The 23,179-nt window shown below is 38.7% G+C and overlaps 1 protein-coding gene across 5 annotated transcripts in view; it reads right to left on the bottom strand.

Moving 5' to 3' along the window:
* The window catches only part of LOC102750133 (uncharacterized), a 104,898-nt gene extending 82,847 nt beyond the window's left edge, over positions 1–22,051 (bottom strand). For 2 of the 5 annotated variants that reach the window (XR_004075055.2, XM_081807504.1), the window contains exons 1-5: positions 21,573–22,046; positions 19,950–20,004; positions 8,080–8,147; positions 6,414–6,540; positions 5,814–5,912 (exon numbers count right to left, since the gene is read on the bottom strand). Coding sequence is in view for 4 of the 5 variants with exons in the window: in XM_081807504.1 (XP_081663630.1) it covers positions 5,814–5,912; positions 6,414–6,540; positions 8,080–8,088 (235 nt within the window). In the remaining variant the exon portion in view is untranslated. Of the gene's footprint in view, positions 1–5,813; positions 5,913–6,413; positions 6,541–8,079; positions 8,148–19,949; positions 20,005–21,572 lie in introns of all 5 variants that reach the window. The other 3 variants (XM_081807502.1, XM_031026036.2, XM_081807503.1) reach the window with 3 other exon arrangements.
* Between the last annotated feature and the right edge of the window lie 1,128 nt (positions 22,052–23,179).

Below are 23,179 nucleotides of genomic sequence, written 5' to 3'. Positions count from 1 at the left end.
CTCACTGTGTCTCTCTCTGTCAAATAAATAAATAAAAATCTTTAAAAAATTTAAAAATTTAAAAAAAATTTTTAAAAATTAAAATACTTATATAGAAGAATATATTCATGAATGAAAGGTACAGAAGGATTTTTTTTTTTTTTTTTTTTTTTTTTGAGAGAAAGAGGGCTAGCAGGTTGGGGGGAAGAGAGAGAATCTTAAGTAGGCTCCATGCTCAGCATGGAGCCCAGACCAGGGCTCCATCTCATGACCCTGAAATCGTGACCAGAGCTGAAATCAAGAATCAGATGCTCAATCAACTGAGCCACCCAGGTGCTACCTGAAGGATATTTTGTAATACCTCACAAAAAATATCCATCATAAAGGAAAAAATTAATAATTCTACTACTTTAAAATTAGGAACTTTTATTCATCAAAAGATTCTAGAAAAAGAGTGAAAAGCCAAGCCACACAGCAAAAGATATCTGAAACACAAATATAGTAACTACAATATATTTTTACAATATATTTTTAAAAAACCCATCTAATCAGTAAGAGAAAAATTAACAAATCAAGAGAAAAATAAGCCAAAGACATGAACAGGAATCTACAAAAGAAAAGTTCTAAACAGCCAATAAGTATATAAAAAAACAGCCCAAACTCATTAGTAATCAAGGAGATGGAAATAAAATTCCAATGACAGATACAAACCCACGAGATTCGCAAAACTTTTAAAATCTGCACTCAAGGATATGGTGCAACCAAATTCTCATATACTATTGGTAGGGGTGTACATGGGTATAATTACTTTGGAACACAGCTTGACATTATCTAGTAAAATCAAGGATACACATATCTTCTGACCTGGCACTTTTTTTTTTTTTTTAAAGATTTTATTTATTTATTTGAGAGAGAGAGAATGAGAGACAGAGAGCATGAGAGGGAGGAAGGTCAGAGGGAGAAGCAGACTCCCTGCTGAGCAGGGAGCCCGATGTGGGACTCGATCCCGGGACTCCAGGATCATGACCTGAGCCGAAGGCAGTCGCTTAACCAACTGAGCCACCCAGGCGCCCTGACCCAGCACTTTTATTCTTAGATATCCCAGGGAACGTCATGCTCAGGTATAGGAGTAAACATGTCAAGTGACATTTATCGCATCATTATTTATAAGAGCCAAATTAGAAATGACCCAAATTTTAACCAAGAATATACTGAAAGTTAATAACCAAGAGTTAATTTTGGTATATTCAAACAATGGAATTCTTACAAAAATGAATGAACTAGAGCCACCAATATGGACGACTCTCACAAATATAATAATAAATGAAAGGAGCATGACACAAAAGAATACGTACAATATGATGTCACTCACCTAAATTCTAAAATGGGCAAAATTAAACAATACTTTCTGAAATGTATACATAGGTCATAAGTATATATATTCAGAGGGTGTTTCTGGAGTCCTGGCAATGTTCTGTTTCTTGTCATGGGTGGTTATTCATCACACTATACGTATGTTTAATGCACTTTCCTGTATATTTCACTATAAATTTTTAAAAATCATGGGGCTGATTTTTTAAATGTTAGCAATACTCCCTAAATGAAAATTCTGTAAATAATTAGGATTCCCCTAATGCTCCCTGTAAGGACCCAGAGCAAATTTGGAACCTGATGTTTGTATTCTTCTCCTTTCAACTGAAGAAGTTTAAGTTGGCCCAGTGTGGTAGAACAAGAAGTGAAGAGATGGCAATCCATATAAAAAATTAGACTAAGAGATACCAAAATTATTAAATGAGTCTGGCATCAATTAGAGATGAAAGGGATTATTCTATGTCCAAAGTATTAAATCTGTTAATCTAATTTTTAAATTAAGTAATTTCTTGGGCATGCCTTAAAATTATCCAGCAAGAAGAGAAAAGTTACCCAGCAATGGCTATACCTGTAGCTGAAAGAGGCAAGGGAGAATGGGAGGTGAGGAAGTATAGATAATTCACGGCTATCAAGGAGGGCAAAGTAACAGAATGGAAAATGTAACATCAAGAACAAGTTTTTTTTAATATGGAAGACATTACACTATGTGGTTGAGGTGGTAGTACAAGAATAAGTTAGTTGAAAAGTTAAAAAGTAGCTGTCAGGGCACCTGGATGTGTCAATTGGTTGGGAGTCCAATACTTGGTTTTGGCTCAGGTCATGATCTGGTGGTGGCGGGATCGAGCCCAGCCCCATTTGGGCTCCAGACTCAGCAGGGAGTCTGCTTGAGATTCTCCCTCTCCCTCTGCCCCTCTCCCTGCTCGCATGCTCTCTCTCTCTCTAAAATAAATAAATAACCCATTAAAAAAAGTAGCTGTCAAAGAGAGTGAATGTTTGAAAGATTTGGGGCTGATTAATTACAAGGTTTATGTATCACTTAGGGGAGTGAATAAGTGAAGGAATTTGGAGGAGAAAGATCATTTGAAATGAGGTTAAGGAATTGAGAATTCAGATGTATTATTTCTTTTAAGATTTTATTTATTTGTCAGAGAGAGAGAGAGAGAGTGCGCGTGCATAAGCAGGGGGAGTGGCAGGCAGAGCAGGCAGAGGGAGAAGCAGGCTCCCCATTGAGCAAGGAGCCCAATGCAGGACTCGATCCCAGGATCCTGGGATCATGACCTGAGCTGAAGGCAGACACTTAACTGACTGAGCCACCCAAGCATCCCAAGATGTATTATTGTAAGGATACAGAAGTCACCAACGATGGTGACAGGTGTAGTGGAGAAGAGAAAGTCAGTGGGCCAAGAGTTCTGATCTTCAGTCTATTCAAGGAGAGGATATTGGTAAATGATATGACAAGAACACATACTGGGTGGTTCAGTCTCTGAAGTGCTTTAAAGGAGCTGGGGACTTTGATAATGGAAAATAATGGACTGTGGGATAAGACAAAGCAAGAACCATTATTAAGTACTCTAAGGGAAATTTGTATATTCATGGCACAGCTAAAGTGTTCACTTAAAGCCAAAAGGTGAAAGGAGTAGTCAAAGAGTCTAAAGATCATATGGGATATTTCTTTTTTTTTTTTTTTTAAAGATTTTATTTATTTATTTGACAGAGAGAGACACAGCGAGAGAGGGAACACAAGCAGGGGGAATGGGAGAGGGAGAAGCAGGCTCCCTGCAGAGCAGGGAGCCCGATGTGGGACTCGATCCCAGGACCCTGGGATCATGACCTGAGCCGAAGGCAGTCGCTTAACCGACTGAGCCACCCAGGCGCCCAATATGGGATATTTCTTAAAAAGTTTCAAACAGTATGATGGAAGAGATTTGGGTGTTGAGAAAGAGTGGGGAATTAAGTCTGACTGGAAATATATGGTGAAAGAGTTCAGCTGCTGATTGGTGCCCTGGAAAGCTTGGACTTCCGGACCTGAGTGAGGTAACTGAAGGTGTAAGACAAACAGGAACTGGTCCTAAAAAACCTCTTAGGGGAATGTGGGTAATTTTGTTAATGGGAATTGGTCTCTAAGAAAACAGTTCTAATGGTAAGAAAAATACTGCCATGTTAGTACAGGAAGTGATCTTGTTTCCCTTAAATTCTGCTGGAGGCCTGTCAGGGGCTGGTCTTACCAAGAGCACACAAGATTTTGAAGGCTCACTTAAATCAGAGGCACACTGAGTTCTGCAGATCTCCTTTACAGATGTGTTGCAGCCAAAGAGTGATGGTCTTACTATTATAAAATTATAGCTTGGAAATGACTGTAAGAAAACCTAAAAGATCATTACTGAGAATTTGATCAGGAAAGAATTCTCAGGATATAATGATATATAGGCTGAGACCTAAAGAAGCACAGCAGGTAGTCAGGTGAGTAGGGCATTCCAGGCAGAGTGAGTGACATAAGGGGGTGGAGCACAGGTACTAGACATGTAGATACTAGATGTATCTGAGATAATGAATGAAGGCTCCTGTGGCTGGAGTCCAATGAGAAAGGGAAGAGATATCTAAGGTAGGGTTATAAAAACCTTCAGAAGCCAGGTTAGGTAAGGCTTTCTAGTTTTGATTTTATCCATTGTGTGATCTGATTTGTATTTTTTAAAAATATTACTCTGGCTACTGCGTCAAAACCAGTTAGAAGGGTACTGCAATAGCCCAGATCAGAGGGAGTATAGGCTTAAAGGGTTGCTAGTGGATATGAGAGCACACAGAATCAAGAGAGATTTAGTTAGAAGAAATCATCAGGAAAAACTTGATTGTATGGTAGTCACAGCATAGACTGGCCCCTAGAATGTCTGCCAGCTTTCTGACTAGAGCTATTCACAAGGTTCTAGTTTGAAATCTGTCTACACTTCAAAATGCAGCACTATAGTTATCCCATTTGTACTAATTTTTCTTCCATAAATTTATCTCTTATTGAGAACTTAGAATAATGTAATTGCATTCAATATTCCAAATCTTCTCAACCATCTTATCAGTTAGGTGTTCTTTTCCTTTTAAACTATGAGGAAATGGGACGAGGGAGTCAAGCCTGGTAAAGTAATTTGCTTAAGACAAAAGCTGCCACTAAAACTCTGGTCTAAGTGATTCCAGTTCTTCCAATCATCCCCTATACTATAATACTATATTACCTCCCATTCCCCTCTCTTCTCTTCTATCTGAACCAATGTACAGCTTTCTTTTCCCTCATTACCAAATCCAATGATCAATTCTCAGTCCTCAACTTACTCATGTTCCCTTATAAGAAAGAGGGCTGCCCCCCCTTTTTTTTTTGAGAACATCATTTTTTTTTTTTTTTTAATGTTATGTTAGTCACCAGACGCTGCCCTTCTTAAATACCTTTTTTCCACTTGGCTTCTGAGATACAACATTTTCTTTATTTTCCTATTAGCTCACTAACTATTCCTTCTCAGTCTCCTTTGCTGGACCTTCCCCTTCTTTCTAACTAAAATACAGACTAGATTAGGGTCCTTCTCTTTTTAAACTACTATATAACTTCATAAATTATTTCTTCCAAGTCTAAGGTTTAAATTCTACTTATACATATATTATTTCTTTCCAGGTTCTTTCTTGATTTCTTCCTAGTTCTAATAGATAATCCTAAAGTATCATGAACAAAACAGAATTCGTGAACACCTGTCTTTCCCAACTAAGAAAAAGATGTCCAATTGCTCAGGCATAAATCTAGTAAGTTATCCTGGATTTCTCTTTCATCACACATCACTTCCAACTAATCAGCAAGAGGCACCACCTTTAAAATCTGATCAGAATCTGACCCCTTCATGTCACCTTCACTTACTACTGCCCTCATCTAAGACACCATAATTTCTAATCTGGACTAAAAAATGGCTTTCCAACTGGTCTTTCTGTTTCACTCTTGCTCCCATTTTATTTTCCATACAGTATCCACAGTAGTCTTTGAAAATAACAAGTTTAATCATGTCACGCTCCTGCTTTATATCAGCCAATCATTATTGCAGTTTCAATGTAATCCCAATTCTTTGTCATGGCACACAGGTCCCTACGTGACCTAGCCCCACCACCTCTCTGACCTCATTTTCAACTTTTATTCTCCCTCACTAACTGGATGAAAAATATAGGTAAAATTGTTATCACTGGAGGAGGGCTATTCAAACAAAGTTTGAAAATACAGGGGAATGTGAAAGAAAAACAAGGAAGTGGTAATTGGGGTGAAGAAGGGGTTTCCTTTGGTAACTGATGCTAAAACCGTTTTGCCTTCCAGTATTCAAGCTTCTACTCCACAGGCCTTGGTTTGGTCTTCTCAGCTAACATCTCAAAGTTGTAGCCAACAAATTAAGCGATTTGACTGTTCTCAACAATGGCCTCCCCTTGTCTGACCATCTCTGACTCACCTGAACTCTGACTTCTTGTCACATCCTGCACAACCTTCCAGGTCTCTTTCCCTTGCTTCAATAAGGAAAGCACATCTGCTTTAGAAATGGAAAATCCTGCTTAAAAGAATGGGAAAAGATATGATTATACTCTGCTTGCCCAGAATTAAAATTGAGTCCATTGTTCATCAAGTAAGAAGGTCAATTACAGAAAGACTGGGGGGGGGAGGGGCACCTGGGTGGCTCAAGGTTAAGCGTCAGCCTTTGGCTGCAGTCATGATCTCAGGGTCCTGGGATTGAGCCCTGCATTGGGCTCCTTACTCAGTGGGGAGTCTGCTACTCCCTCTCCCTCTGCCCCTCCCCCACCTCGTGCACTCACGTGCTCTCTCTCTGTTGCTCTCTCATTCTCAGATAAATAAATAATATTTAAAAAAAGATTTAGAGGAAGGATATCTGAAGAACAGAGAAGATAAAGGTACTCAATGGAACTGTCCATTTTAAAGTTTATAAGCCACAAATAACTTAGTTGGGACTAGGGTTCTGAAATTCAGCTAGGTACTTGAAATATTTCCCAAATTTCACAAAGACTATAGTTGAATTATTGGGACCAGACAAACTTACCCAGTGAGACCAGGTTGCTATAGTTTTCCAACATCACATCTCTGTACAAATCTTTCTGTTCCAAGTCCAGGCACTCCCACTCCTCCTGAGAGAAGTCTACAGCCACATCCTTGAACAACACTAACCTCTGAAATGACAAGCCCAAGTGTTAAAGGCAAAATAAAGGAATATTTTTTAGAAGTAATGAGAGGTGCACACACACACATACACACACACACACACACACAGTAATAAGAGGAGGAGAAAAGTATTACATAAAGGGGCCAAAACAGTGAACAAATATGTTGAAGCTAACATGAGTAAGTAATGTGGGTAGGTAATAGAAGGGAAGTGAGTGGGAAATACAGAGCACCTAAACAATTCCTGAACATTCCTATTACTCTATCACATAGCCTCTTGGGAACAGCAATGGGAATGAACAAAAGCCAGGTAAGTGTACTTTTGTGATTAAATGAAATAATGTGTACTAGCATATAACACATGCAAATCCTCAAATAAATTGAAAGTTCCTTCTTCCCCTGTCCCTTTAAAGAACTGAAAAGAGAAAGAAAAGGAGGGAAGGAGAAAAAGGAGGGCTGGAAGGCGAGAGGGAGGAAGAGAAAAGAAAAAATAAACATGATGGGCACATTCCAAAATGTCATTTAAAATGTTTACCTTAGAAAATAAGATTTACACATGATTTCAGAATTTCTTTCCAAGTTAAGTCTCAGAATAATTTAGTAATAATATTCTTTCTTCCTAGTCCTGGCAAATCCTTTCACAGATATCATTTTTTGAAGCTACATAATGTTCCATATTATGATTATAATCATTTTCTTATTTTGCAATAGTTTGCACTCCTCCTCTAACATCCTTCACAGCTCTGTTTCTAAAATCTTCAGCCATTTAATCATCTGGCTGATCATATTACCACTTATCATTGCTCACCTGTGCTTCTGCTTATTATGAGCAACAGAAAGCTAATGAAAGATGAGCTACCCTCACACTATTCAAATTCAAAATGGACCTTGTCACTGTATTAATTCCTGACACAATTCTCTATCTCTCTGTTCTCAATCCTGCATTTGATCACATTTCCAATCTTAAAAGCTTCACAGAGCAGATCTCACCACATTCTGAGACTAACACCAATTTCCATCTTAATCCATGAGAAAATCCAGGTTAATGAGAAAGGCCAAGTTTTTCACGTGTAATACCATCTCATCAAACAACATTCTGACAGGAGAGGTCACTCAAACACATTTCGTGATTTGCAAATGGATCCCTAAAACACTGTTAGAGAAGAGAAGGGCAGTTGAGAAAGACCTGGGACTCATTCCCATCATTCACTAGAATGAGAGTGAGCAGGAGAGCAAACCCTTGGTGAAGCAGAAAGTCTAGAGATAAGAATACTGAATATTCATATCCTAGAAAACAATGACTGTGGGCGCCTGGGTGGCTCAGTTGGTTAAGTGACTGCCTTCAGCTCAGGTCATGATCCTGGAGTCCTGGGATCGAGTCCCGCATCAGACTCCCTGCTCAGCAGGGAGTCTGCTTCTCCCTCTGACCCTCCCCCCTCTCATGCTCTGTCTCATTCTTTCTCTCTCAATAAATAAATAAAATCTTAAAAAAAAAAAAGAAAACAATGACTGTTTGATATAAAGGGGAAGAAGAAACATGAACTCACACAAGGCATGGCTTAGAATTACAACTTATGAGTCCTCCTCTGGCTTCTCCTCATGGAGAAGTGCAGTCCTGAGAAGACAGGGAAGAAAAAGGAAACCATGAAAAGAGGCCTACTTCTAAATGACTAAGTATTTCCTCCCCTTTTCATGGTGCCTGGACCCTTCCACACCCAAAAATATATACTGAGAAGATCTGCAGAAGCCTAAACAATCTCACCCCTTCCCCAATTCCAGAAAACAGAGATGTAGAAGAATTACTTTATGCTAAAGCAGTACCAAATCCCCATGATGTTGTTAGGGTTCCCTGACCTGGCCTTAGCAGTTCATCTTTTATAACCTAGGGGCCCTGATCCAGATTTATCCAAGTGGTTCCCACCTCAAGGACACTGATGGGGCCCTCAGGCTTTGAAATCATCTGTTATGTAGGCCAATTCCTAGGAAAAACACTTTCCATGACTAAGATCTGCCTCTTTCCCCCAGTCTCAACACACTATTTACCTCAAGTGCTTCCCTGGCTCATTCTCACATTCCAGTGCAAGAAAACATGCTGAATGCAAAGCACAGGCTTCATCTAGGCCACATAAAGTCTCACTACACTCACCCAGTAACCAAGGAACAAATCCAAACACTCTCTAACAGAAAACAACTGCCTATTGCATTGAATCATGGCCTTAGCTGAATTCAGGAACTCTGGAGGCAGTACCTCCCTATAATACTGCTTAACATCATTCTGTCTCTAAGTGTCAGGCTAAAGATGGTTTAAGACAGTGGCTGTACAAGAAATAATTTCCACCGAGCACATACCATGCGCTTGATGCCTTATACACATTAACATTTAGTTGATGAACAAACAGGTCTGTGAATTTAACCACCACCACCACCATCATTCTCCACTCCACCAGCTCTAGCATCTTCCTTATATTTCTTTTTCTAACAGCTTTGCTGACATATAATTCACATTTCATAAATTCATACTCTTTAAAATACAAGTAAATGGCTTTTAACAAATTCACAGAGATGTGCAACCATCACCACTATCTAATTTTAGAATATTTTCATTATCCAAAAATAAAACCCATAGGCATTAGCAATTCCATTCTCATTTCCCCAGATCCTGGCAACCACTAATCTACTCCTTGTATCTATAGATTTGCCTATTCTAGATAGACATTTTGTATAAATGAAACTACAATTTGTGTCTTTTGTGACTGGCTTCTTTCACATACTATAATGTTTCAAGGTTCATCTATGTTTCAGCATGGACCAGAACTTCATGCCTATATATCGCCAAATAACATTCCGATGTATGGATAGAGCATCTTTTTTCCCCATTCATTAGCTGATGGACAGTTGCATTGTTTACATCTTTTGTTACTATAAAGAATGCTATTAAGAACATTTACCTTCATATTTTCGTGTGGACATATATTTCTTTTCTCTTAGATATACCTAGAAATGAATTTGTGGGGTCATATGGTAACTCTGTTTAACATTTTCAGGAACTGCCAAATTCTGTTCCAAAGCAGCTGCATCATCTTACAATTCCAGCAAAAATCTGTCAAAGTTCCAGTTATTCCACATCCTCACCACCTTTTGGGGTTATAGTCATTTTTGTGAATTTGAAGTGGTATGTCACTGCGATTTTGATTTACATTTCCCTGATGATATTGACCATTTCTATCCCTTCTTTGGAAAAATATGTTTTCCAAATTATTTGCTCGTTTTAAAAACCTGGTTGTCTTTTTATTGTTGCCTTGTAATAATTTCTCATATTCTAAAATAGAATTCCTTTACTGAACATAGAATTTGCACCTTTTGGTCCCATTTTGTGGGCTATATTCTCATTTCATGGTGTCTTTTGAAGCTCAAAAGTTTTTAAATTTGCTAAAATCCTACTTATATAATTTTTATTCCTTTGGTTGCTTGTGCTTTTGGTGTCATATAAAAAAACCATTATCTAACCTAGGTAATGGAGATCTCCTTTGTTTCTTTTTAAGAGTTTTAAGGTTTTAGCTTTTTTCTTCCTCAAGTTTTTATTTAAATTCCAGTTAGTTAACATATAGTGTAATATTAGTTTCAGGTATAGAATTTAGTAATTCATAACTTACATACAATACCCAGTGTTCATCACAACAAGTGCCCTCCTTAATACCCACCACCCATTTAACCCATTCCCCCACCTACCTTCCCTCCAGTAACCATCAGTTCGTTCTCTATAGCGAACAATCTGTTTTCTGGTTAGCCGCTCTTTTTCATTTTTTCCCCCATGTTCATCTGTTTTGTTTCTTAAATTCCACATAAGAGTGAAATCATATGGTATTTGTCTTTCTCTGACTTATCTCAATTAGCCTAATACTATCTAGCTCCATCCTTGTTGTTGCAAATGGCAAGATTTCATTCATTTTCATGCATGAGAAATATTCCATTGGATATATAAACCACATCTTCTTTATCCATTCATCAATCAATGGACATTTGGGCTCTTTCCCTATTTGGTTATTGTTGATAATGCTGCTATAAAGAGCGGGATGCATGCATCCCTTTTTTTGAATCAGTGTTTTTGTATCCTTTGGGTAAATACCTAATAATGCAATTGCTGGGTCATAGAGTAGCTCTATTTTTAACTTTTGAGGAATCTCCATACTATTTTCCAGAGTGGCTAAATCAGTTTGCATTCCCATCAACAGTGTAAGAGGGTTCCCCTTTTTTCACATCCCTGCCCAACACCAATTGTTTCTTGTGTTGTTGATTTTAGACATTCCAACTGGTGTGAGGTGACATCTCATTGCAGTTTTGGTTTGTATTTCCCTGATGATGAGTGATGTTGAGCATCTTTTCATGTGTCTATTAGCCATCTGCATGTCTTCTTTGGAAAAATGTCTATTCATGTCTTCTGCCCATTTCTTAACTGGATTATTTGTTTTTTGGGTGTTGAGTTTGATAAATTCTTCATAGATTTTGGATACTAACCCTTTATCAGATATGTCATTTGCAAATATCTTCTCCTGTTCCATAAGCTGACTTTTACTTTTGCTGATTGTTTCCTTTGCTGTGTAGAAGGTTTATTTTGATGAAGTCCCAATAGTTCATTTATGCTTTTGTTTCCTTTGCCTCAGGAGACATATCTAATAAGAAACTGCTACAGCCAATGTCCAAAAGGTTACTGTCTGTGTTCTTCTCTAGGATTTTGATGGATTCTTGTCTCACATTTACGTCTTTCATCCATTTTGAATTTATCTTTGTGTATAGTGCAAGGAAGTGGTCCAGTTTCATTCTTCTGCATGTGGCTGTCCAATTTTCCCAGCACCATTTGTTGAAGGGACTGTCTTTTTTCCATTGCATATTCTTTCCTGCTTTGGCGACAATTAGTTGACCATAGAGTTGAGGGTCCATTTCTGGGTTCTCTATTCTGTTCCATTGGTCTATGTGTCTGTTTTTGTGCCAGTACCATACTGTCTTGATGATGACAGCCTTGTAATAGAGCTTGAAGTCCATAATTGTGATGCCACCAGCTTTGCTTTTCTTTTTCAACATTCCTCTGGCTATTTGGAGTCTTTTCTGGTTCCATACAAATTTTAGGATTGCTTCTTCTAGTTTTGTGAAAAATGCTGATGATATTTTGATAGGGATTGTATTAAATGTGTAGATTGCTTTGGGTAAAATAGATATTTTAACAATATTTGTTCTTCCAATCCATGAGCATGGAATACTTTTCCATCTCTTCGTGTCTTCCTCAATTTCTTTCATAAGTGTCCTATAGTTTTCAGAGTACAGATCTTTTACCTCTGGTTAGGCTTATTTCTAGGTGTCTTATGGTTTTTGGTGCAGTTGTAAACGGGACTGATTCCTTGATTTCTCTTTCTGCTGCTTCATTGTTAGCATATAGAAATGCAACAGACTTCTGTGTGTTGATTTTATATCCTGCAATTTTGCTGAATTCCTTTATCAGTTCTAGCAATTTTTTGGTGGAGTCTTTTGGGTTTTCTACATAGAGTATCATGTCATCTGCAAAGGGTGAAAATTTGACTTTTTTTTTGCCAATGTGGATGCTTTATATTTCTTTTTGTTTATTGACTGCTTTGCATATATATTTTTTTCCTACTATTTTCTGTTAATTTTTTTAAGTCTTAGATTTTTTTCTGTACCAGCATAAACAGATATCATTAGAGAAGGATGTGAGATTTGGGATAACTTAATAGAAATCCCAGTTCAAGGGCATTTTCTTCTTTGATACTATGATGTGCAATGTTCCTAGTAATAGATTCTTTTTGGGAGTAGGATTTTGTAAGAGTTTTGACTAATTACAAAGTTAGAGAGCACAATCCCTCCGAGACTACCCTCAACTCTGACACGAACTATAAGCTCCCCAAACCAGCTAAGGCCAACTGAGAGTTTAAAACTACTCTCAAGTTCAAAATTCACTAGGATTCATACCTATTCACTGAAAGCTATTATGCTCACAGTTACATAGGAAGTTATTATATGAAAAAAGATACAAATTAAAATCAACTTAGAGGAGAAACACATAGGGCAAATTTCAGGAGAAATACCAAACATAGAGCTTCCATGTCTTTTTCCATGGAGTCAGGATGTGTTACTCTCCTGACATCAATGTGTGATGAAATGCATGGAGTATTGCCATCCACGGAAAGTCACCTGAGCCTCAATTTTTGAGTTTTTATGACAGCTCCAGATGTGGGGATGGCTCATTGACTATGTCATTGATCTGTGTCCAGGTCAACTGATATCCTGTGACCCAAAGCCCCCACTCTTGGTCACACTGTTGTCCTTTCTCACATGGCCAACCATTACCCTAACATTATACAGGTGTGGCCAGTCCCTACCCTACATCACATTGTTAGATTATACTGTGCGACCTAAGGCTTCCAAGCAAACAAAGATTCAGGCATCACATTCCAAGGGCCCAGAGATTACCTCCCAAAAGTAGTAAAATGACCAGACCTCTCTTTGGCAAGGCCAAACTCTTGGCTACATAAATTCTGTCACTTCTGAATCTGTGACATTCTTTTGGTTCTGAAAAGCATTTAGTTTCCAACACTTGATTCCTTTTTTCCTTTCACTATCATCCTTGAAAGCATGCCTTTTCTTTTTATATTGCTTTCCCTCTCCTCAAGGAGTGGGCATTTCCTAAGAGTGCCATCTTTCATCTCACCATTTTCAAGAACCTTCCTTTCAATCAAAAGGCAATACTCTAACAGGGTCAGTCATGTTGTCAGTATGTTCCCACTCAAGATGGACCTCTATATTCATGGGATTAAGTTATCCGTTTTCCAACACTACAATGTATCTCTCACTTTTCTCTCCCTAACTCTTCAGTCTAGTATGGACACCAGAGTTGATCTGCCTGTTTGGGGTATGTATTTCTCCACTTACATAGAAACTGAAGTTTATAGTAACCTCTAGCTTTGAATAAGGCTATAGGCATAGGCTGTTATATGCAGTTTTAATTGTTTTCCTTGTTGATTCATATGGTTTTTAAGGGATATTTGGGAAGATATAAGCCCTCTTAATTTCTTTCAATTCTTTCAAAATTATAAAGAGAAAATCCAGTGAAAATTGTGAGATATAAAAACTGACCCAAATATTTGGAAATGTCATATTGGATAAAGGTGGCATCTTGTATCAGTGGGGAATATATGGACCTTTAAAAAGGTGATGATGGAATAAGTAGTCATTTGAAAAATGAAAAAACTGGACTACTCCTCACAATATATCAGATTAAGCTCCAGATCAAGCTGCTTGTGAAATGTAAAAACTGAGGGGTGCTTGGGTAGCTCAGTCAGTTAACCATCTGCCTTTAGCTCAGGTTGGGATTGAGCCCTGAGTCCAGGCTCCCTGAGCAGGGAGCCTGCTTCTCCCTCTCCTCCCCGCTTGTGCTCTCTGTCACTATCTCTGTCTCTCTCTCAAATAAATAAAACCTAAAAAAAAAAAAAAAGAAAGAAATATAAAAATTGAAATCATATAAGCAGCAGCAATGCCTGGATTTTTCTAAAATTCAGGAGTTAGAGAAACTTACCTGCTGTAAGCCAAATCTATAGGTAATAAGGGAAAGATAGATATTTAACTACAAAAAAAATTATTTTAATTGGGGAAACACCATTAGCAAAAGATAAATGACAACCTGGGAAAAGGCATTTGGAACTTATATTACAGAGAAAAGGTTAACAAATATTACATAAAATAGCTTTAAAAGCAGAAAAGGAATAATACTCCTACAGAAAAATGGACAAAAGAAATGGACAGTTCATAGTAAAATAAATGCAAATACACTAAAGTATATAAGGAGATGTTCAACTTTGCTCACTATTACATAAATGTTAACTAAAATTACACTGAGAGGGGCGCCTGGGTGGCTCAGTCGTTGAGCGTCTGCCTTCGGCTCAGGTCATGGTCCCGGGGTCCTGGGATCGAGCCTCACATCGGGCTCCCTGCTCTGCAGGAGGCCTGCTTCTCCCTCTCCCACTCCCCCTGCTTGTGTTCCCTCTCTCGCTGTGTCTCTCTCTGTCAAATAAATAAATCTTAAAATGAAAAAAATATATATATATATAAAATAAAATAAAATAAAATTACACTGAGAGAACAATGTCACTGGAAAATATCCAAAAGTTTGCCGGTATATTGCTGGACGACCTATGGGAAATCCAGTAATAAAATGCTGATTGAGTAAATGTACAACCTCAAAGGAGGGGAATTTAGCAATAACCAGGAAATTATAGAAGCATTTAACCAGTGATCCAGTTGTCCTACTCCTAGTAATTCCTTTCAAAGATAAGCTAGCAGGGCACCTGGGTGACTCAGTCAGTTAAGCGTCTTTTTATTTCAGCTCAGGTCATGATCTCAGGGTCATGAGATCAAGCCCCACATCAGGATCCGTACTCCGTGTCTGCTTGAGATTATCTCTCCCTCTCTCTCTGCCCCTCCCCCCAATCACATGCACACGCTCTCTCTCTAAATAAAATCTTTCGTAAAAAAGGAAAAAATAAAGCTAGGAACATCCCAAAAGATAAGTGCTGTTGAACTTTTTTATTTATATATTTTGTTGATTTTTCTTTTCTTAATAATTTCTAATTTTAGAATACTTCCACATTTTGTTGTTTCCCTGTAGACAATTATCTGCTAATCAATTTTTTGTTGCTTTTCAATGGTTAGACTTTTTACTTTTTTTCTCTAGTCTTAGTGCAGTGCCTACAATCTGAAATAAATGTTGGATAGAAATAGGGACATCATTCTTTTTTCCTGATTTTTCCTTAAGGGCATACATTTTTAAACAACTTTGTTGAGATTTAATTCACATGCCATACAATTCACATTTTTAAGCGTACAAGTCCATGGTTTCTAGTATATTCACAGAATCCATTACCACAGTTTTAGAACATTTTCATTATTCCAAAAGAAAGCCTGCAACCATTGGTCACCATTCCTCCAGACGTTTTCCAAAGCAACCACACCATTTTATATTCTCTCTTTATATTGATATTCTTTGTATATTTTATATTCTCACCAGTTGTGTGTGAGGGTTCTAATTTATTCACTTTTTTTTTTTAAGAGAGAGCACATGCATGTGAACGGGAGTGGGGGTAGGGGGTAGAGGGGCAGGGAGAGAGAGAATCTCAAGCAGGTTTGATGCTCAGGGCAGAGCCTACGCAGGGCTCCATCTCTTGACCCTGAGATCATGACCTGAGCAGAACTCAAGAATTGACTAAGCCACCCAGGGGCCCCTCTTCACATCCTTCTTAACACTTGTTACAATCTACCTTTTCTATTGTAGCCATTCCAGTCAGGGTGAGTGATATTGCTCTGTGGTTTTGATTTGTATTTTCCTGATGGCTAATGATGTTGAGTACCTTGTCATTTGCTTAATAGCAATTTGTATATCTCCTTTAAAGAAATGCTATTCAGGATACTTTGTCCATTTTTAACTGGGTTGTTTAACTTTTTATTATTAGGTGGTAATGTATCTTTATATATGCTGGACACAAGTCCCTCATCAGAAAAATAATTTGCAAGAATTTTGCCCCATAATGTGTTTGGGTTGTCTTTGACTCTCTCTTGACAGTGTTCTTTGAAGCACAAAAGTTTTTAATTTTAATGAAGTCCATTTATCTACTTTTTGTTTTGTTGCTTGTGGCATATATAAATATAAATACATCTAAAGCACACTAATGTGCTTTCTTACAGTACATTTTAAAAGATGGAATAAACTATAAGAGAAAAAAGTGACTACTTTTTGAAGGAAGAGATGAAATTAAACCTTGTTTTGCATATTTGACTTTGGGGCCACATAAATACTTTATATAATTATAGGAAAAAATTAAATTTTAAAAGAGCAATCTCTAAAAATTAAAACAAATCTTTGATTCCAATTTGTGGCACATCTCAAGAAGAACTATTCCAAATGACTCTAGCACACAGTAATTGATTCCGTATCCCCAGTGGAATATACCTTAAAGAACAAGAAGATTATAATAAAGAAACAAACAAAAACAGAAAACTGTTTTCAGTAATCAAATCACTGAGTATTATTTTTGAGTGTTCTTTATAAAGTGTGGAAGAATCATAGTATTTATTCCATATTTTATAAAGTGTGGAATAAAGAACTGTCCTTTTTCTGTTCCATGATCTCATCCAGAACACATCCAGAACTCTCATATCTCTAGGCTCCTTGGGGTTGTGACATCTATTTTTTAATCTTCTAAAAGATACATATATACTAGCTTTGTAAAGCCACAGAAACAATGATCAACCCTGTAGCAATGAATATCCTAGCACCTAGAATATAGTCTTGAAATGCCATTTCCCATTAATATGAAGGGGGCTTGAATCAGGAAATGGACAAGAACCTCTAACAGGGTAATAATGCTGGATTTTTGGTTTTGTTTACAATTTATGTTTACAATTTCAATTAAATTTAATTCAATACAATTCAGGTACTCCGGATCCCTGCCATAGGACAAGTCCTATTTGGGGCATTATTCAGCCAATGAGCTCAGAAACAGAGGGTAGAAATGCATAATGATAAAATAACACTATGAGTCTTCTGTTTTTCCTTTTCTAAAGTCAAATTTAACTCCAATAAATTCCATCTACCCATTTCTTTTTCCTGAACAAGCTATCAAATTTATAAGAGGCCTTTTCACATGAAAGGTGAGGGTGTGATTTGAAATAGTACTAGAAATCTGACAACTGTTTAGAAACAAAGTAATAGCATTTCTCCTTCATGGGTGTTACAGGAAATTTGATTTCCATTAAGTGTGTGTTTAGAAGGCAGGTATGTGGGCAGTGCTTGCTTAAAAATTGCAGCTGGCACCTACTCTCTGTAAAAATGAAATCATCTCTATTAGCGTGCACTAAATCAGATACTGAATTTGACCTTTTAAACTCTGCTCCTATTTGGTACAGCCCTTGTCTCATTTTGGAAATAAAGTTTCATTGGAACTTAGCCACATCCTTTTGCTTATGTATTCTCTATGGCTGCTTTCACTCTACAACAAAGTTGAGTAGTTGCAACTGAGAATGTATGACCCATAAACCTAAAACATTAGCTAGATAGTCCTTTGCAGACAGTCTGTCGATTCCTGACTAAGAAGATCTACTGAAAACCAAGAAAGCTAGCAATGACTACTAAGATCAAGTCAAAAGGACCCCTGAGTCAACCTGAAAAGGCTCCAAATGGTCAAATATGGCACAATACTAACTTAAGTATACATAAATAACTGCAACAGATTGAAACACGTAAGTATCAAAATCCACACTGTTATAATGATAGTAAAAAATAACAATCACTGTTCCCCAGGAGAGAATGCTAGCAAACCATTATTTCATTATGATTCATTATTTCCTCATTTTGAAAACTGTTAAGTTAGGAGAAAAAAAAATCTGTCTTGCCTACCTTAAAGAATCTGTACCTCAAGATAACCAATCAGTTCATACAGGGAATTTTCACTTTATATAATTATTCCCATTAAAGAATAGAGATATAATTAATTAGACTATAACTATTTAGCAATCTCTAATGAAATAATAATAGAAAATATCACAAAAAGAGGCAAGCAGACATTATGAGCCTCTTCATGGAAGTATACACTAGGATCAATACAGTCATTTTGCCAAAAAAAGGGGGGAGTGGAAATGGAGGGAACACACTAAACCCGATGAAGCCTCTAGATCTAACCTTGAACTAGAGAAATATAGAAGAACATGTTAATGATGACAGATTGTGGGAAACTTTACTGGACAAATCACCCAGCTTCTTCAAGAAATACGTTGAAAGGAAAGAGAGAAAGAAAGAAAAAGAAAGAGGGGCGCCTGGGTGGCTCAATCGGTTGGGCGTCTGACGGTTTCAGCTCAGGTCATGATCTGGTGGTCGTGAGATAGAGCCTGGAGTTGGTGTTGGGCTCCATGCTCAGCAGGGAGTCGGCTTCAGATTTGGTCTCCCTCTTCCTGTGCCCCTTCCCCCACTCACATGCTCACTCTCTCTCTCTTAATTAAACAAGAATAAGAAACTGTAGATTTTTAAAAAGACTTTAAAAAGACTTATGAACCAATCACAATGCATGGATCTTATTTGGGCCCAGATTCAAAGAAATCTTAAAATTAAAAACAAAGTTATTTGCCCTGTGGGGAAATCTAAACTCTAACTTGGAAATCTGATATTAAGGAAATATTATTTATTTTTTTATGGAGATTAATGCTATTTGATTAAGTTCTTAAAAGACCATCATTGATATACACATTTATGGATGGAACGATACAGCTTCTGGTATGTGCCTCAAAATAATCCTTGGTAAGTAGAGGTACAGATTAAAAAAGATCAGCCATGAGTCAGTCATTACTGAAACTGAGCAAAGTGGTGCACAGATGTTCACTGCTGCTTTGTCTATTTTTGTACATGATTGAATTTTTTACAATGAAGAGTTAAGGAAAATGCTGATCAGGGCTTAGTAAACTGATTTTACCACACACAAAAATCAGGTAACAACACCACAGCTTGAAAAACCCTGTAACAGCATATTAATAATTTCCTTAAACTTTCCAACAACCAGCAAAATACCTTGAATAAAACATAAAATCAGAAAATATTGTTAGAAAAGTGATAATACAAGGGACAACATAGCAAAAACTATGAAAATTTAAAGTCCACATAAACACTGTTGAAAAACTAGCATTCATTCTACCAACAAACTCACTGATAGGCTAAATGACATATATTCAAGGATATTTATCCCACCATTGTTTATAACAGCAAAAGACTATAGCCATCTGAAAGTTCATTAACAAGGGTTAGTTCTTAAAATTATGGAATTATGTAATATCGTGCAGCCATAAAGTGAAGAAGTCAATCATGTACTAAAGGATATATAGAATTCCCCTGGAAGTACTCAAGAACCTAGGCACACTGGTTGCTTTCTAAGGAGGAAAAGCTCATATTTAGGGGCAGGGCTGGGAAGGAGAATTCACTGTATACTCTTCTGAACCTTTTAAATACTTAGAAGATGATCTCTTAAACAATGAAATTGAAAAGAAAATACTCAAAGTCAAGGCTTTCAAATTCCACTCTGAGAGATGTATTCCATTCCTTCATAAATCTTAGAAAAAGACTAAGTATAAAAATGGAATTGAAATGTTTGCCCAGTGAATATGTGTACCTCAGGTCATAAGGAACAAAATGGAGTGGAATAACCTCATTGGGTCCATTCCTTCTTGGCCCCATTATTCTTTGGAATAGCCACGCCCAAAGAGCAGAACACTAAAAGGATCCTTGTTATGGAGTTTCAAAAGAAAGAAAGCAATGTTCCCGTATTGTGAAAAACCAGAAAACACTTCAGAGACAGAAGAAAGAATAACAGCTTACCTTGGATAAAACTCTCAGTTGTCCAACAGCGGCTCTTCCCTTAGTCTCTGGTCACCTGTGTAAGACAAGTCCATTAATTGGTAAGACATAAAGAATCGTGAGACACCAAGCCTTTATCTGAGCCCAGACTAACTTGTTAGAAACAAGCAACTACTTCCACCCCACTCCCACCCCTCTTGAACTAAATAAACATTCAGAGGAAGGTCAGTGAGAGACCTGAGAACCAAAGTGGAAGTGGAGAATCCCCACAAGTCTCCCCAGGTGATTTCCTGAGGGAAGAGACTGGAATCTTACAACCCCAGCTTTTTTCCTCCTTTTTTCTCAGGCTCTCCCCTGAACTTGGGACTGTTTCTGGCTCTTAAATCTCAATATGAAATCAGGTTTGTGACTTGGAGATAAATTTCTTTATCTGGAATCTTTAATCTGGGATTCACCTTTCTATCTTCCCACATCAGACAGGGACATTTCCAGGGAACCTGGGCCCCCATGACTACAAGGAGAGGGGGCAGCTGTAACAGCACTCCAGCCAGTCTTAAGGCTTACTTGCTTCAAGTTAACACACTCCTTGCTTGCTGACTTAAGTCCCTTGATCTGTGACAGAACTAGTTTGCTTTCTTTGAGACAGGCAGACCACTGGCCTTCAGGAATAAAGAACGGGAACCTTCCCAGGCCACAGAGGCCAGCAAGTCTGTTTGAAGTCCCTTTAGTTCTCTGATTAGCCCAGCAATCTTTTAGCAAAATGTTTTTCTTTTTTAAGGTCACACAAATGATTTTACTGACCTCCCTCTGCGCATCTGTAGATTTTGCCCTCCTTTTCAGAAAAAACAGAGTATTCTTGAACAACCCCTGGGTACGAAGGAACAAGACCTTCTCGCACAATCCAGCAAAAAGCAGAGCACCAAGGAACTAGAATTTCTTGTACAACCTCCAAGGACCAAGATTAACTCTATAGCTGGCATCAAGTCTGCATGTCATCAAGAAATGTCACAGACCACTGCGCTCCCTTAACCGATTAAACCCCTTTAAAAATCTGGGCCAAAAATAAACAACAAAACGAAACAAAACAAAAAAAAAAAAAGAAAAGAAAAATAAAAATCTCTGGGCCAGGAAGAAACCTGAGTCGGCCTTTGGACAAGAGTCTGCCTCCTTCCCCAGTGGCCGGCCTTCCTTAAAAGGAATTTGATTCCTTTCCAGTCAAAACTCTTGAGTATTGGCCTTTCCAGCCACCGATAGGCCAATCTGGGTTTCCGCAACGCAGCCAGCCACAGAGACCCCACAACCACAAGCTTCCAGAAACCCTCAAACCCACAATTGGCCTCAGGGTGACCATTTCTCTATCATTGCTCCCTCCCCCACCCCACCCCCCCAATTCGGCTCCCAGCTAGACACAGTTGGGAGGGGCCGAACTCATAAAAAGTCAATGACACAACTAAAGGAGGAGTCGATCTCACAGCTTTACACAAGCACTCACACAGCTGGAGACACAATTACCACTCCTTCATGTGGTCACACATAATCATGCAGTCCCACAGGCACATTACGTCACACACACACACTGACGTGTTAATGGCTGAGGCTCCGCACACAGCCGGTCTCGGTCCCCCGGGCTAAGACACGCCTCACCTTCAGCTTCCCCGGCGTTCCCCTCACGTTCCGCCAGACCTGAACGAACCCACGGGCCGCGCTTCCCGCGCCGGGGCGCTGTGCAGCTCGCTCCGGCACAACGGCGCTGACCACCTTAGAAGGAAGTGACGTCATTCCCGGAGGCCTCTGGAAAGTGTAGTCCAGAACACGAAAGACCCCCCCCAAAGAGGTTCGACCCGAGTATTCCTCCCCCGGCGCCAGCCCTCGACCCCTGCTCCTCCACTCTCTACGGCGAAGCACTGCGACCGCGCAGTCCCGGCTGCGCACCCGGCAGCCCAACTCGCATTCAACCGGAAGTTTATTTCCGCCCCGGGGACTTCTGGGACTTGTAGTGTGACCTAGGAGCCCTGGAGGGCGGAGCGGGGCGGTCAGGAACCCTCAGCCGCAGCTTGGAGCAGGCTGCGGGAGGTGCCGCCGCAGAGTCCAGAAGACCTGCGGGGGTTGGGGGCGATCGGAGTCTGACGAGAAGAGGACTGCCTGGGCCCTAAATGCAGCCAGGCTTGTGGGGAAGGAGAGGGAGAGTGACGCTTTAGTGCTGGTCTGAGTGCGTTTGCTTCGGTTTATCACCTCGGGTGTGGTTGTGTTGCTATGCCTGAGACTGTTTCACGATTTCTTTTTAAATAATAAAAAATAAGTTGGGTGTTTAAAGTACAGTTTTTGAATGTAACACACAAAAAAGTGTCCAAATCATTAGAGTAAAGCTGGATACATTTCCATAGATTGCTCAGACTTGTGTACTCGTGTAGCATCCCAGAAGTCCCCTACCTGCCTCCTGTAAAGTCTCCATCTGATTTACAACAACATAGATTAGTTTTGCCTGATTTTGAACCTTACATAAATGTTATCATATTGTGTATACACTTTTCCCCTCTTTAGTCTGACTTCTTTTGACAAATATTTCGTTTGTGAGATTAATCTATAAAGTTTGTTTATTCTCATTGTTGACGGTACTTGGCTTGTTTTCAGCTTGGGGCTACTAGGAATAGTGCTCCATGAACATTCTTGTTTGTAGTCTTTTGCTTTGTATACGTGTCGTCTTGGTTACATATATATCTAGGAGGGGCGTTGCTGGGTCATAGGATACACATATATTTAGCTTTAGTAGATACTGCCAAACTGTGTTCTGAAGTGGTTTCCCAATTGCAGTTCCACCAGCTCTGTATGATAGTTCCAATTGTTCTGCATCCTAACACACGTAATATTGTATGCCTTTTCTTTTTTAAACTTTCTGGTGGGTGTATGGTTGTTTTAATTTGAATTCCCCTGATGTATACATTTGTATATCTTCTGTAACAGGCAAAGATACCCAACCAGCTTTAGCATTTATTGTGGACAAAGAGAAGGACCAAGAGGATCCCCTTGCAGAGGTCTGTGTTGTACATATTGATGTTGATACAACGCCTTCAATATTGCCTCTCCAAACCTTACCGTACCCTTTAAGAACAAATAGGAGGGGTGCCTGGGTGGCTCATTTGGTTAAGCCTCCAACTCTTGATTTTAGCTCAGGTCATGATCTCAGGGTTAAGAGATGGAGTTCTGCTTTGGCTCTGTGCTGAGTGTGGAGCCTGCTTAAGATTCTTTCTCTC

This window comes from Leptonychotes weddellii, chromosome 16, assembly GCF_054177405.1.
Source record: "Leptonychotes weddellii isolate Sample4059 chromosome 16, ASM5417740v2, whole genome shotgun sequence".
In the NCBI taxonomy this organism is placed as follows: Eukaryota; Metazoa; Chordata; class Mammalia; order Carnivora; family Phocidae; genus Leptonychotes; species Leptonychotes weddellii.
The sequence above is the reverse complement of the archived record's forward strand: the minus strand, read 5'-3'. Positions and strand labels throughout refer to the sequence as shown.